General features: G+C 39.9%; 1 protein-coding gene across 5 annotated transcripts in view; it reads left to right on the top strand.

Moving 5' to 3' along the window:
- The window catches only part of PPP2R2C (protein phosphatase 2 regulatory subunit Bgamma), a 162647-nt gene that overhangs the window by 59438 nt on the left and 89397 nt on the right, over positions 1-13812 (top strand). The window contains exon 2 of one of the 5 annotated variants that reach the window (XM_068149527.1): positions 4716-4802. The exons of 3 other annotated variants lie outside the window; for them this stretch is intronic. In XM_068149527.1, the coding sequence (XP_068005628.1) occupies positions 4716-4802 (87 nt within the window). Of the gene's footprint in view, positions 1-4710; positions 4803-13812 lie in introns of all 5 variants that reach the window. One more of the 5 variants, XM_068149523.1, reaches the window with a different exon arrangement.

Genomic DNA, 13812 nt, shown 5'->3' with positions numbered 1-13812 from the left:
AAAGGTATAATTAAATCTGTGGGAAAAAAATGCAGGATATGTAATGAATGTCATACCCTCAGCCCTTAAATAAATTTCTGTGTTGCAGATATTTTTCAGGTTTATCTCCACCAGCACTTAAAAAACTGTACATGTTTTAACAAAACAGTCATTCATCCCCTTGATCTGTCCATTTTGGATACTCCTGGGTTTGTTTTTATTTGTCAGGTTCAAGTTGACCCCCTAAATTAGGTTTTTAGCTTCCAAAAGATTCATATTGTGGTAGTATAATCATGACACTGGGGTTTTTGAGCTATGGGCAGAAGATTTAGGTTAAAACATCATCTTAAGCTGCTGAAAAGTCTCCTGTAGTTTAGTAGATTACCATTAAGAGCATTTCAGAGTTCTTTGGTTGAGGCAGTACATCAAAGTTTAACCCACTATCAATGAATAGACCACAGCTAAAGAATTAGCACATTTGCATTTTGGTTGAGAAAAATTGTATGCTGTATGCAGATTTAGTCATGTCAATCAATCAGTCCTAACTATTGTGGTTAACTTTATCCTAACCTGGTTGTGGGAATGTGTCAGCCTCTTGTGGTCAAATCCAGGAAGCTGTAGCAAAGAGATGAGTTGCCTTTTCTCGCTCTTGGTCCCTGGAGCATGCTTCTTGGTGCAAATGTTATGTCTCTGTGCTTTGTTTTATTTGTTAATGACAAAGAATAGGGCACAGTGATCCAGCCCTTTGGAACAGGGTTTAGAAGCTGGACATAGTGTAACCTCATCAGTGATGAGCAGAGAGTGATTTCTCTCTTTATACTGGCCACATTCTTCCTAGTGTAGCTCAGCCTGTGGTTTGCTGATGTGAGCCCACTGTTGACTCATATTGACTGCTGACTCATATTCAGCCTAGCATTCAGAATGACCATGGGTCCTTTCCAGCTGGACTGCTGTGTTCTCAGTTGCTTTTCAGCCAGATGTGCGGAGCTCTTCTCCCTCAAGTGCAGAATCTCACACTCCTCTCACGCTACTTCTTCTGAAGAACTTCAGAAGTTCTTCAGGGTCCATCCATTCCTGCAGGTGTGGTTGGGTTTTGTTTGGTTTTGTTTGGGTCTTTTTTTTTTGCTTCACAGTAATTTTTTTGTCTTCTGCTGGTTGTAGTATGGAGGTGGATACTGAGATTTTATTGTTAGTTGTACATCACCATGGATGTTTTTAGACTGACAGTGTCTTGCAGACCACAGTACACAGTGAATATACACTAAGCTTGGTTGGCACCAAAGTGAATTTTGTATATACTTCAAGAATCGATTTAAGTTTTTGGCTGCCTCAAGCTGACAAGATTGTTTGAAATACACCAAAGAGCATTAGACAGTTCTGCTTCATGAAAGACTCGTCAATTCTTTTCTTAGTCAGAAAGATACCATTTTTATATAATGCCTCAAATAGCAACAGTGGGAATAGTATTTAGTGTGCAGTGGACTTTGAAAGAAATCGATATTCTGTTTAGCTTGTATAAAAGCCTAGGTTCTTAGCAAAGCCAGAGCATACAGTATACTGACACTGCCATTATTCCTTTTCTCTGTGGAGACAATCCAGTAAAGTTCAGGAGCTAGCAACATAATTTCTGGGTGCTGGACTGTAAGTATGGGCTCCCTCACGGTGATGACTAACATGATTTCAGCTATAGGTACAAATTGTCACGCTTATTTTTATTCACCAGCTCTATGTTGATTAGGGAGAGGCAGTTGGGACTGCAGTCCACAGTGGTACTGTCTTCTAACACGCATAGGAAATTGGACAGGTTATGTCCAAGCACCACCTGAATGTGGTCACTAGGTGAGGAATCTACTGCTGCAGCTATAGATGCATGGATTCATTCATCTAAAGGTCCACACAATGGACATCTCACCATTTCTTTTTCTAGACATGGAGACTGAAAGGTTGGTTTTCTTCATTTCTCAAAAGGAAAATAAACTCGCAGAAAGCCCAGTGATTTCCGTGGGACTCACAGGAACATTTCTGGTGAAGCTGAGAACAAAGTCCAAGAGCTATATCACAATCCTCGGGTACACAATAGATTCTACTCAATATTTAAACAAGGAAGAAGGCATGTTCTAGCTTGGATAAGGTGACAGGATCTGAGTTCATTCTAAAAATAGCACATGCTTTCTGTCATGGAAGAGCTTTCTGTTTGAATTGGACTAATCTCTGGAACATACATCATTCTCCTGTGGGAAAATTGGTGTTTGGTTTTCATTCCACAATCTACTTTCTTAGATAGTGAAAGTGATCCTACCTTTTAGAAATATCTGGCATGGTTATTAAGGCTCTTAAAGTGCTTGGGATACATAGACCATCATAGACTGTAGGGGATGTTTAAGAACAACAGTTAACTTGTGGGGAGAAAATCAGGAAGATGTAAGCAAAGGAAATCCTCTTTGAAGCATTTAGTGCATCAAGTGCTTGATGTTTGGGTTTGAATGCCTAAGGCTTGTTTTTGAAGCAAATGTAGGTTACCCTCAAAGTGTGAAATGTTTGGCATTTGATGTTTTTGTAGATTACTAAAGCAAACAACCCTAGATCCACACTGTGACTGTTCCAACTCCTGCTTTCAGTAGCAGCTGTTTTTCCCACCCCAGGTTTAGCTTTTATCAGTTTGCAGTTAAGGGCGTGTATAGGCATTAGCAGTTGTGGTTTTGGGTCAAACCTGCTCCCACTAATGCCAGTCCTTCCAAGTATCATTTGGAACCATCCCTAAACATTTCAAAGTGTTTGAGTTCTTTTCTGTCTCAAGACAAATGTCTCAGAGATATCTGCACAGTTACTGTAATATGGTCTTTCAGGGGAAGCTTTTTCATGACTCAGAGAGGGGTTTAGGCAGTGTGTAAAAACTAAGCTCATCAGAGCTCCATGATGATTTTGGTTCTTTCTGATACTCCTAGCATTTGTCACATAAAGAAAAGGGGCAGATCCACTAAAATTCTTGTTAGTGCTTAGAATAATCACCGTCTTTGAAAGTGAACAGAACATGTATCTGTAGTACTCATGACAGAATGAATCATTATCCTGTTTCTTTGAGCCAGCCTGTTGTGTCATATTTAAATACTGGATTTATTAAGCATGGTGTTATATATGTGACCAGTTGTTATTATTTCTCTTGGAGATATCTCCAAATATCTTGGCTAAAGTCTGTTTGTAACCATAGCCCATGGACAGCCATAATTGTAGTCCAAGGTAGTAGAGACAAATGGTTTTGTTGCTTTGAAGTGGTTAGTGTAGTGGAAACTGGGAACTGTGAAGAGAAATGTGGCATACAGTTGAAAACAACAACACAAAATTTAAGAACATACTTTGACTGGCATCTTTGTTTAGGAAGTGAGTGATGCATAAGTCCATTCTGCTCACACAAGAAGTGAACAATTCAGTTTACATTTGCTCTTTAGCACAGATGATTGACTCTGGCTTAATGATTGATCCTGATAGAGGCAATAAAAATTGTTTGGGTTTTGATTGTTGTTTGTGTTTTGTTGTTTTTTTTCCTAACAGAGTTCCTCTGCCATATTTTTCTGGGTTTGCTTTCCATGATTTTCAGCAGTTCTCAATTATACATAAACTTTGCATGCATAGGCTTTGTCTTGTCTCTCAGTTCACTTGCAAGATTAAGGTTGCTGTTGACCGCTGTTAAGCAAATGCAGTGAAGGCTGATGTATTTCCAATTATTGGGAATTGTTCCTGCTTGTGAACATCAGTATTCAGTGCACATTTGTACCAGAATACAATGGTTGATCATTAGCTTGCAGTCCCCTCTGTCTTAACTTGACATTTCCTTCAACAAACCCCATCACGGTACTCATGAAAGACAGCGAGATCCTATTTTGGAAGCAAACATGTTTGGTTTAGTAAGGCTTTAGAGAATTGGTTTTGAAATTGTAGACCATTGCATTCATCACCACACTCAGAAGAATGATTTATTCATGTATTTCTGATGGAGGTTTTTTGTTGTTCCCTCTCTAATGGACTGCACTTTGACATATACAAATCATTTGGATGTGTCACACTGAAAACTGCTGGCTGAAAACTGTTGCCCTAGCTGGAAACCACGAGGCTAATGGAAACTTTTCCTTTTTTCCCCTTGAAAATTGTATTTGTTAGGGTTGATTCTTGTGGTAACCCTATTCAGAATAATGTGGAAGTAAAATAAAGTGCCTCTGTGGAATGGGTGGGGCAGGAGAAGCAAATGAATTGCTTCTCTGCTAGGTCATTTGGATGGTAATGGTTTCTGTAAAGGAAATGAGTAAAGAGCAGACCAAGAAACTTGCCATTTAGAAAGGGAGATCAAAGGGAAAGAGTTACCCAGTAACTAGAACTTATTCACATCAGAGTTGAGAGATTGATTTAAACATGATTTTCTTATTTATTTTATTCTGGCTGTCCAGTTAAGTTGATTCTCAATGGCCATATCCCAGCTTACTATGCAGGTAATTGGCAAGAGCATCATCATCTCATGAAAACAAGAATCCAGCTTGCTGGCTGGGCAGACAAAAGGAGCTCTACAGAAGATGTGAAAGTTACCCAGATACCTAAGAAGAGAATGTGGATTCTTCACCATGCCCCAAAATGCACTTGCTCGGAGCAAGCACTGTCGAATTCCTTTCTTTTTTCCTTCACTTGTAATGTGGAAGGTGCTGACTGACAGCCTGGGAAATTAAGTCCTCTATTTCTCCACAGGACAGGTATAGCAAGGGCGGCAGCAATGCAAGCTTCCCCACATTGTCCTGCCAATGTTCCTCAACCCAGTTCTGAAGAGGTCTCTTCTGGAGGTGAGTGGGTGGAAGAGTCTCTGTCCATGCAGTTCCTGCTGCCAGGCAGTGGTTCTTGTGGGACAGGCTGTTGGATGGAGACTGACCCCTTGTCTTGAATGAACCACCGGTTGTTAAGAGATAATCACTCCATGTATTGTAACGCCGCGGGGCTGGGGTCTTGAGGTTGCATTCTTCTGCTTGACTGCTGTCACATTTTGGTATTTCTTTGTGGTTGGATGGCACCTTTGCATTTTTTTCTTTTTGCACTCTTCTGTTTTCAGACTGTCAATGCTTTTATGTACACGTCTACGAAGTAGCATGCAAATGAATGTGGTCTGGTTGTAAATGTGATACAGAAAAGCAGTTACCGTTGGCAGCCGTACATGCCAGAGGAGCTTTAGAGCACTAGACCAGGAGGCATGCTTTGAAATGCACTGAACATTGATAAGAAAGTGAATGTTGGTTTTCAGTATCTAAATGAACTATTAGGTTTCTGTTGTAAAGCCCTATCTTAACATTTCTCTCTTCCTAATGACTGTGTAATTTAGATATTAACACCAATTAAGCTGGTAAACTAATGTACTGGTTTAGATTATTGTACAATTAATTAAATCTGCCTATCTAAAGTTAGACATGTAACATTCTGCACTGTATGGAAGTCATGGGTGTGTGCTGTGGTTACAATAGTTTTCATCTAACCCAGAAGATATGTGATAGATTATGAGAGGCATTAAGATGGTGGATGCAAATTTTCAGAAGGAAAATAACAAATGCTCACAAGTTTGGCAAATGAATTCTTATATACACCCCTGGATTTACTGAAGTACTACACACTTCAAATATGGTGAGGAGTATTCTTTTTCCAGCCAAATTTACATCTCTTAAATATAGAAATACAATTGAGGAAATGGAATCAAAGGCTTAGCAATGCTGCTAGGTCACGGTGAATTAGTTTTGTAGCTTCAGGTGCTGCGTGAAGGATTTGCACTGATTTGATTGGCATTTGTAGCTGAGGCCCATCAGTCTGTTGTAACTCTGCTACTGTGGTTCTTTGTAAACAGGAACAGCAACAGGAGACTGTATCATAATTCAGTAATTATATAATTTTAGCACTGTTCCTGTTTCTACAAGATCTAGAATCAAAAGAGTTTGTTTTCTTAACCAAAAGGGACCCCCTAAAGGGTTTTCTTCTCCTGTTTACTTGGAAGGATATGAATCAGAATTTCAGTCATTCCATATACAGTTAGAAGAGTTCCCAACTTCTGTGTCAGAGTGGTGAGGGATACAGGATCTGGTTCATAGTTTGAGTGGTAGAATCCTTTTGGGAAGTAATTTGGGACTGATCTTCATTTTAAGTCATCACAATACATGGCCTTAGGTAGCATAATTTTAGGCATATTTGCTGGTAAGACACCTTACTTAATATTTGGATGGTGCCAATGAGTCATGTGGATTTGATGTTTCAGCTCTTCTCACTGCAGTGCAGTGCTTTACTGTTGCTGACAACACTGTAGAGAGGTCCAGAGCTGGCCTCCACACACCTGTGTGAGCTGAGTCCAGAATTTCAGCACAAACCTACCTCTATGCCATATAAACCTTTGAAGATAACTGTATAACTGATTACAATTAAGCCTTGCTCATAATAGACTTTATGTTAAATTCAAGTACAAAACTACAGGTAAATCATTGTTAGTGCAAACACAAAAGGATGGTCAAAAGACAATTTTCCTCACAGTAACAGATCCCTATCTTAAGAGCTTCAGTTTAATCACCTATTCTTTACCTCCAGTTATATCCTAGTGCTTATGTAGCCCTGTTGGTTGTGCCCAAGGACTGGGAGTAGAGGAAAGATAAACCAGTCCTTGGAGAGGGTATAAAAATATCTTTCCTGAATTACAGTGAGTTGTTTACAAGGCTTCAGGCTCAATTCACAAACTTCTCTTTCTCATCAACCACTACAACCAAACAGCAAAGTTTAGGGAACATATGTAGAACTTTGGGTTAAATGTCAGAGGCAAAGGTTGCAGACAAAGAATAAACAACTCTAGGTCCACATTGAACTACGTGTGGATCTTTCATGGTCATAATTGGGAGACCCCCATGCTAAAAAGTTATTTGATTCTTTTTTTGCTTTTCTGTCTGAAGGTAATGTAAATCTGTATCTGTATGTAGGTAATCCAGAAGGGACCTTGCTCATTCCCAATCTTCCAGAGGTATCTCTGGAAAAGTGTTTCTCTAGCAGGTTTGGAGCTAGGGTGGAGAATGTGAGGCCACCTATGATGATCTGGTAGGAACTGAGTAATGCTAGACTGTTCAAAAGGAAGCATTTATTTGATGTGCTTAAAAATATTTCATGTGTCAGCATCAAACTTCTAAAAATAAATGACTGGGATGCAGCAGAAGGAAATTCCTTCTAACCAAAACTTTGTCTCTGGCAAATGTAAGGGAGTAAAGTAAAAGGGGGAGGCTAAAATACCAAAGCTGTTTGAAATAGAGAAAATGATTCAGTGTATTCTGAGAGTTTGTGACTAGGCTGGGAAAATAAAAGGTCCTGTGTGTTCAGCAGGATGGGAGCAGTGGAGATAAATTCAGAATGAAAACATTGATTCTGAGTAACACAGGGTTTTTTGTTTGTTGGTTTGTTTAAATGCCAAGATATTTTTATTACTAGTGTTTAACACCAACACTAATTTTGAGGGAGGATTCATGGGCTTGTGGCTAAAGTGGAATATAATCTGAATGTTAGATGTTACTTTAAAATGTAGCAGGATGGAGACAGACATGAACAGTGGGAAGAGGAAGGAAGATGAGACTGTGATAGTAACACTGTAGTGAACTTAGGATCACCTTACTCCTTGGCCAGTACCACAGAGGCAGAAAATCCTGACTGTACCAGAAGCAGGCACAGCCATGCTTTCAGTAGGAAGAGCAAAGGAAGAAGGTTCAAAACCCCCAACACTTACAAGCATTCTTGAGAAAACATCATACCCAGACAATTCTGGTGATATGTACTGTATCTGCTCTGACCCAGAACAGAACAGCTGTTGCCCTTCTGTCCAAGCTGATGCCTTCAAGGGTGCATTTTACAGAAAAACAAAATTGTGAGGGTAGGAATGGGTACACAGAACAGGACAGGTTAAGCAATGAAGCTCTAACTTTGCAGTATCCATATATATGTAAAAGCTGTATATGTATGTATTTGCAGGATGTATTTTTTGCTTTTCATTCCTTAAATCAGAATAAGATCTTGCATTTAATTTTAAATATTTTATCTTTTGATCTTCCTCTTCCAAACCTGATTGAGGGAAACAGCATATTCTGTTACTGAAGCATAGGCTGCTCTGCCACACATCTCCGATATTGAATGCTTTATGATTGTTCTGGGTTTCATAAGTGATAAATAAATAGATCTGTAGCAGCAGTTTGAAAGGTATGAGCATAGTGTGCACACATTCATTGGGTATATTTGGCACTTCCTCCCCCACACCCTGCCTTTCCAATAAGCCTTTTGTAGATGAATGGTTTCAGCATAGTTAACCTACAGTGCTTGGTAACATTGGTCATGGTTCTGTGACTTTCTGAAGAGAAAAGATAAGTTCTTCTATTTGTTCAGTTTTCTCCTCCTCTTCTTTTTGTGGAGACTCTTTGTCTCTTCTGACGAAGTGCTTCTGTCTTGTGGACTCCACAGCAGGTAAAGTTGGCATGCTAAAGTCTTAAATCTTGCTTGTGGTAGCTTCTACTGTTTGAAGTTTTTGAGAATTGGGAAGGACTTGGCAGTATCTGAGTGTGCACATGAATGATTTCCCCCCCCGCTGTTCTTGCTGGCAGATGGTCCTTTGGGGACATTTGCCAGCAAGTGCAAGACAGAATAGCCTCCAGGAGTGCCTGCACCAGTAAAGATATTGGGTAGCCATTCCTCCTTGCTGAGCTCAGCAGAACCAGGCCACCTGTGAAGCTGATCTATCATTTTCAAAGTTATTTCATATTTTTCTCTCAGTAACCACAATAGCTGTAGGAGGAGAGTGTTTAGCGCCCCAGGAGAGTTGTCAAACATGACAAAATATGAAATTAAATGCTTGTTACAAAATGCCTGCAATAGTGAGCTTCCTGTCCTAATGTTTCTTTGAAAAAGCAGAGGCACTGCTCCAAATTTAAGCTTTAACATAAAATTTGTGTTCAACCCAAATATTTCTACTGAAACCAACTCAATAAAAGAATTTTGCAGGTTGGAAGAATCTTCCTGATTCCACTAAATGCTGCTCGGTAGCACCACTCTCACTAGAATATTTTTATATATAACCCAGATTAAACCAACAAATATCTGCTTGATACTTCATGGATTCTTTTTGTTTAAAAGAGCTGGTATTCATTTTGTTGAGAGTTATGTCAGGTTGTGTTTGAATTTATAGGTCTCAGTCTTTTTCAGTTTGTTCCAAATCCTCCCCTGAACACTTGCCTCTACCTGACCTCTAATACTGTGGATTATAAAAAAACAAACCCAAAAAAGCAGAAGTCCAGATGGTTCACTTCATGAAATGAGGACACCTTTGTTTGAAAGGGATTGAAGTATGAAATCACTCATGTAAGTTAAAAATCCAACAAAGGAAATAAAGCATCTTAATCACCAGGCCTGTAAAATTATGCATGCAGTTTTAAACATCCGTGAGTGCTAGCATGACATTGGATCTCAAAGGCTTCTAAAGATCTCTCTGATTTCTCACAGGTTATCAGAGAGTTATCCAAACTATCTAAGTTTGATTAAATGTCTTAGAAGGCTGTATTATGTTGGTAGGTACCCCACCCTTTCTGGTTTCTAATTACTGTAGCAGCAGGCTGGTTTTCTGCAGCTACACGAAACTGGCATTTGGTGTCTGGTGATCAGTGAGTGGTTACAGAGTATAGCAGAGTTTGGTCCCATGTGTGCCTCTCATGGACCAAAGCAGATGTCTCTTAGTAATCCTGTGGTGGATATCTTCCAAACTGCAGTAACCTGAATTCTGAGACTTTCTTTGTTCCACTGGGCTTGGAAGAAATGCTCGATAGCAAGCGATTATTTGACAGAAGTGCTGGTGAAAATACTTCCCTTATTCCCGTTTTACAGTAATCACTGCAAGGTATCAGAACTGATGGGGGACTGAAACAGAAAAAAATTATGTGGAATAAGAGTTGTACCCAGAAGATGCCAACCATGATGATACAATAGGAAAAACCTTAGCTTCAAGAACAATAATTTCCTATGACCTTGACAATGCTGAGGTTTAACTATGTTGTTCAACTCTCCCATAAATCATTTCTATTTTTATATAGTTACGTTGATATATTTTTATACTATAACAAGAAAGATTTACATACAGATTTATATCTTTCTTGTTATTTATGCAACAAGATTCACTAGGCACAGCTGGCTCTGTAAACACACAAGAAGGAAGAGGTTTCTGCTTGGAGGAATGTTGGTGTTAAATATGAGAAAAGAGAAAATGTGAGAGTATATTAAAACAGGGAACATGAGGTCACGGTTCTTGTGCTGGTCAGCACAAAAAGAAGCAGCTGTGATATGAACCTGGCTGCAAAGTGTCTTTATTTGCTGGCAATCTGTTTGTGGCAGTGCCCTGAGGAGTACAGTTTGGTTTAGCTGAGCTCAGAGTTGAAGTTAGATCAAGCAGATCTTCCTGACAGTGAAAACATTCTTCACATTGAAAATATTCTTACATTGCCCTTGGTCACTGTTCTCTGCACATACTGATGCAGCATTAGTACTGGAACAGGCTCCCCAGAGAGGTTGTGGAGTCTCCTCCTCTGGAGACTTTCAAGACCCATCTGTGCAACCTGTGCTAGATTCTATGGTCCTGATGTGTCATGGGGGTTGGACTTGATGACCTTCAGAGGTCCCTTCCAACCTCTAACATCCTGTGATCCTGTGAACATTCATTGTTACCACTGTAAGAACTGATGGAGCAATGAAGCTCATACTGACACACTTGTGTGACAGTTTCCTTGGACACCCTGGGGCTCCAGTGATACCTAAGATGAGCTAGAGAACTTTGATGGTTGCCAGAAAGAGGGAGTCCATGGTGTGTTTCTCTGGACAAAGTTAGAGGACTTCAGGTGGATGAGAGAGTCCTAAACAATTTAATCTCAGTGCAAGGAGATTAGACCTGGATTTTTCCTGTGTTTATTTAAAAGATATATACTGTAAAAATGTGTAACTGTATTGTGTAGCTTGAGTGTAGCACAGTACATTGATAAGTCTTGCCATGGGAACCTGACATGCTCTGCCTGGCATTAAGTCTGTCCATAAACAGCTTTCAGGTGAGATAAAGGACTGGTGGTGCAGGAGTCTGGAGAGAGCAAAGCGCTTTCCAAAGTGGCTTTGCAGCAAAGATGTTAAGATGCTTGCCACTACCAGACTCCAGGCAGATTGTGTCTCTCTTTCTCTCTCCGGACCCTATGCCGTGAGTGATTCATGATCTATCTTCAGAGAGTTTTCTATTATTATTTTTTCAATGCTTTTCTGGTATTCCTGTCTAAACTGAGTTTGAATTGTCTTAAGCTGGTGTCAGCAACAAATGTCAGCTATCACTAAATAATTAACAGCCATGTATGAGAAAGGCAAAAATATTCCCTCTTTCTGTAATCTTGCTCAAATTAATCTTTTCCTCACTGCATGAATCTCAAAATAGTTTTGCACCTTTCCCATTAATGAAATATGTATGAATATTGCTATGGAATGGGATACAATTATGAACGTGGTTTGCTCTGGTTGACTTTCAATTCATTTTTCCCCCATTATCAAATGTTAAAATAAAAATTAAGAGAATTACAATTAGTGCCATAAATCAATATGTGTTCTGCACTGCAGAGTAAGTAATTTTTGTAAGAGGACAAGCCCCTGTATTTATAATAAATCAAGTTCTTTTGAGCTTCCTGATTAAAGTAACTAGTCATTTACGTTGATACAAAGCCATCAGTGAATACATAGCTTTGTTTCACAAATATTGAATCTCAGCTTGTTTTGTAAGGGTCACTGCTTACAATCAGGTGCATACTATAGTGCATATCTCTTGCTTTGTTGGTGAGGAAGTTGTTTCCTCTAACCCAAATTAATACAGAAGGCAACCCTCCTGCAGTTAGAACAAACTGCCTTTATGACTCTGATATGGAAACTAGTTGTAAATGCCAGGTAGGACATAGCAGGGGGAGTTGAGTAAGGAGTTGATATTAACTGATGCTTAGCGATCAGGAGAGGTGCTTGAGTTTAGTGAGGGCTCTTCCAGGCTGTGCAGATGCCTGCCTCTCATCAAGGCTTCCTGAGAGGGTTTCCTCACTCTGCACCTGCCCTGCCAATACCTGCCAGTTCCCACACAGCTATGGAGAGGTCTGGTTAATGCTATCCGCAAAATCTTTGGGAACTGCATCTGCTTGAACACCTGTAAAATACTGCTGTTACCCAAGGGGCTTCAGCCTGGAATGTGAGCCCTTCTCTCCAGCTAGGTGTAAAAGACAGGTCGTTGCCAAACTCAAATTCTTGCTCTCAAGCTATGGAAAAGCATGTGTGAAATCAGATATCCTCCTGCTTTGTTTAGCTGTTGTTAAGGTGAGTCTGTTCTGGAGCGGGTTCAAGCACAGCTTCTTTTGCATTTTGAGAACATTTTGTGCATCTGGAATGTCAAATCAGTTCTTACTGGTAAGTGCTTGACATTGTTTCCACAGAAGTCACTTTCAGTCTAGAATAAAGCCATACACTGAGGACAAAAGCCAATGTTTCCTTGGAGAAAGGAATTTCAGAAGTCTCCTGAGATGTTTTTTTGGATGCCTGTGCATGGAGGTAGAACTGAACAGAATTTTTATTTTTAATTAAGAACAGAAAAAGACATTTCAGTTTGGTTCTCAGCCTTTTCTACTCTGTTAATGATGAAACTCTGATTGAGAACTGACCACAATGTATTACAGGATCTTGTGAAAATGGAGCATTAGAAAGGACCTAATGATCTGTTTTGACTGGCACTTCATTATATTTCTAAAAATCAAGTCTTTTTATGATTTGATTTCTATGTAAAATTCCAATTCAAGGCTAATTGTGACTCTCCAAGTTCTTTCATTTCATATTAGATGATATCCTTTATTTCGGGCTCAAATAAGGGAAAACTCTTCCCACGAATTACTTTGGTCCCCTGCTGTGCACAGTAGTAATGCCAGGCTAATCTAAAAAGGAGTGCCACATTGCAATTCCAGAGTAACAAGAAGGGGACAATTAAGAGAGGGAAATGAGCTCAACTAGTGTATTTTGTACTACTCAATTTTAATATCTACAATCAATCAAATATGTCAAGAATAGCAGGAGTGTTTTTGGAGAGGCACAGGGTTGTTTACTGGAATGCTCTGTGAAGTGTGATTGTGAAATATTAATGATGAGGTGTTACTACAGATGCTTTTTTTCTTTTAGTTAATACTCCCATGAAGAATAAGTCATAATGTACAGGGTGAGGATATGGGAGATTTGGTTTAGAAAGAAGAGCAGTTGTGACTGGTGAGAGGCCTTGAGCACAAGCCCTATGTGGAGAGGCTGAGGGAGCTGGGATTGTTTAGCCTGGAGAAGAGAAGGCTCAGGGGTGACCTCATTGCTCTCTACAACTACCTGAAAGGTGGTTGTAGCCAGGAAGGGGTTGGTCTCTTCTTTCTAGCAACCAGCACCAGGACAAGGGGACACAGTCTCAAGCTGCACCAGGGAAAGTTAAGGCTCAAGGTGGGGAGAAAGTTCTTCACAGAGTCATTCATCATTGGAATGTGCTGCCCGGGGAGGTGGTGGAGTCACCATCCCTGGAGGTGTTCAAGAGGGGATTGGATGTGGCACTTGGTGCCATGGTCTAGTCATGAGGTCTGTGGTGACAGGTTGGACTTGATGATCTTTGAGGTCTCTTCCAACCTTGGTGATACTGTGACTTAGAATAAACCTTTATTAGAATAAACCAAACCAGGTTGGAATAGACCTTCAGGTGCGGGTTAACACATGCCATGACAAAGGAAAATC

This window comes from Melanerpes formicivorus, unplaced genomic scaffold (assembly GCF_026170545.1).
Source record: "Melanerpes formicivorus ecotype bairdi unplaced genomic scaffold, bMelFor1.0.p_v2 SCAF_18, whole genome shotgun sequence".
Classification (NCBI taxonomy): Eukaryota; Metazoa; Chordata; class Aves; order Piciformes; family Picidae; genus Melanerpes; species Melanerpes formicivorus.
The sequence above is the reverse complement of the archived record's forward strand: the minus strand, read 5'-3'. Positions and strand labels throughout refer to the sequence as shown.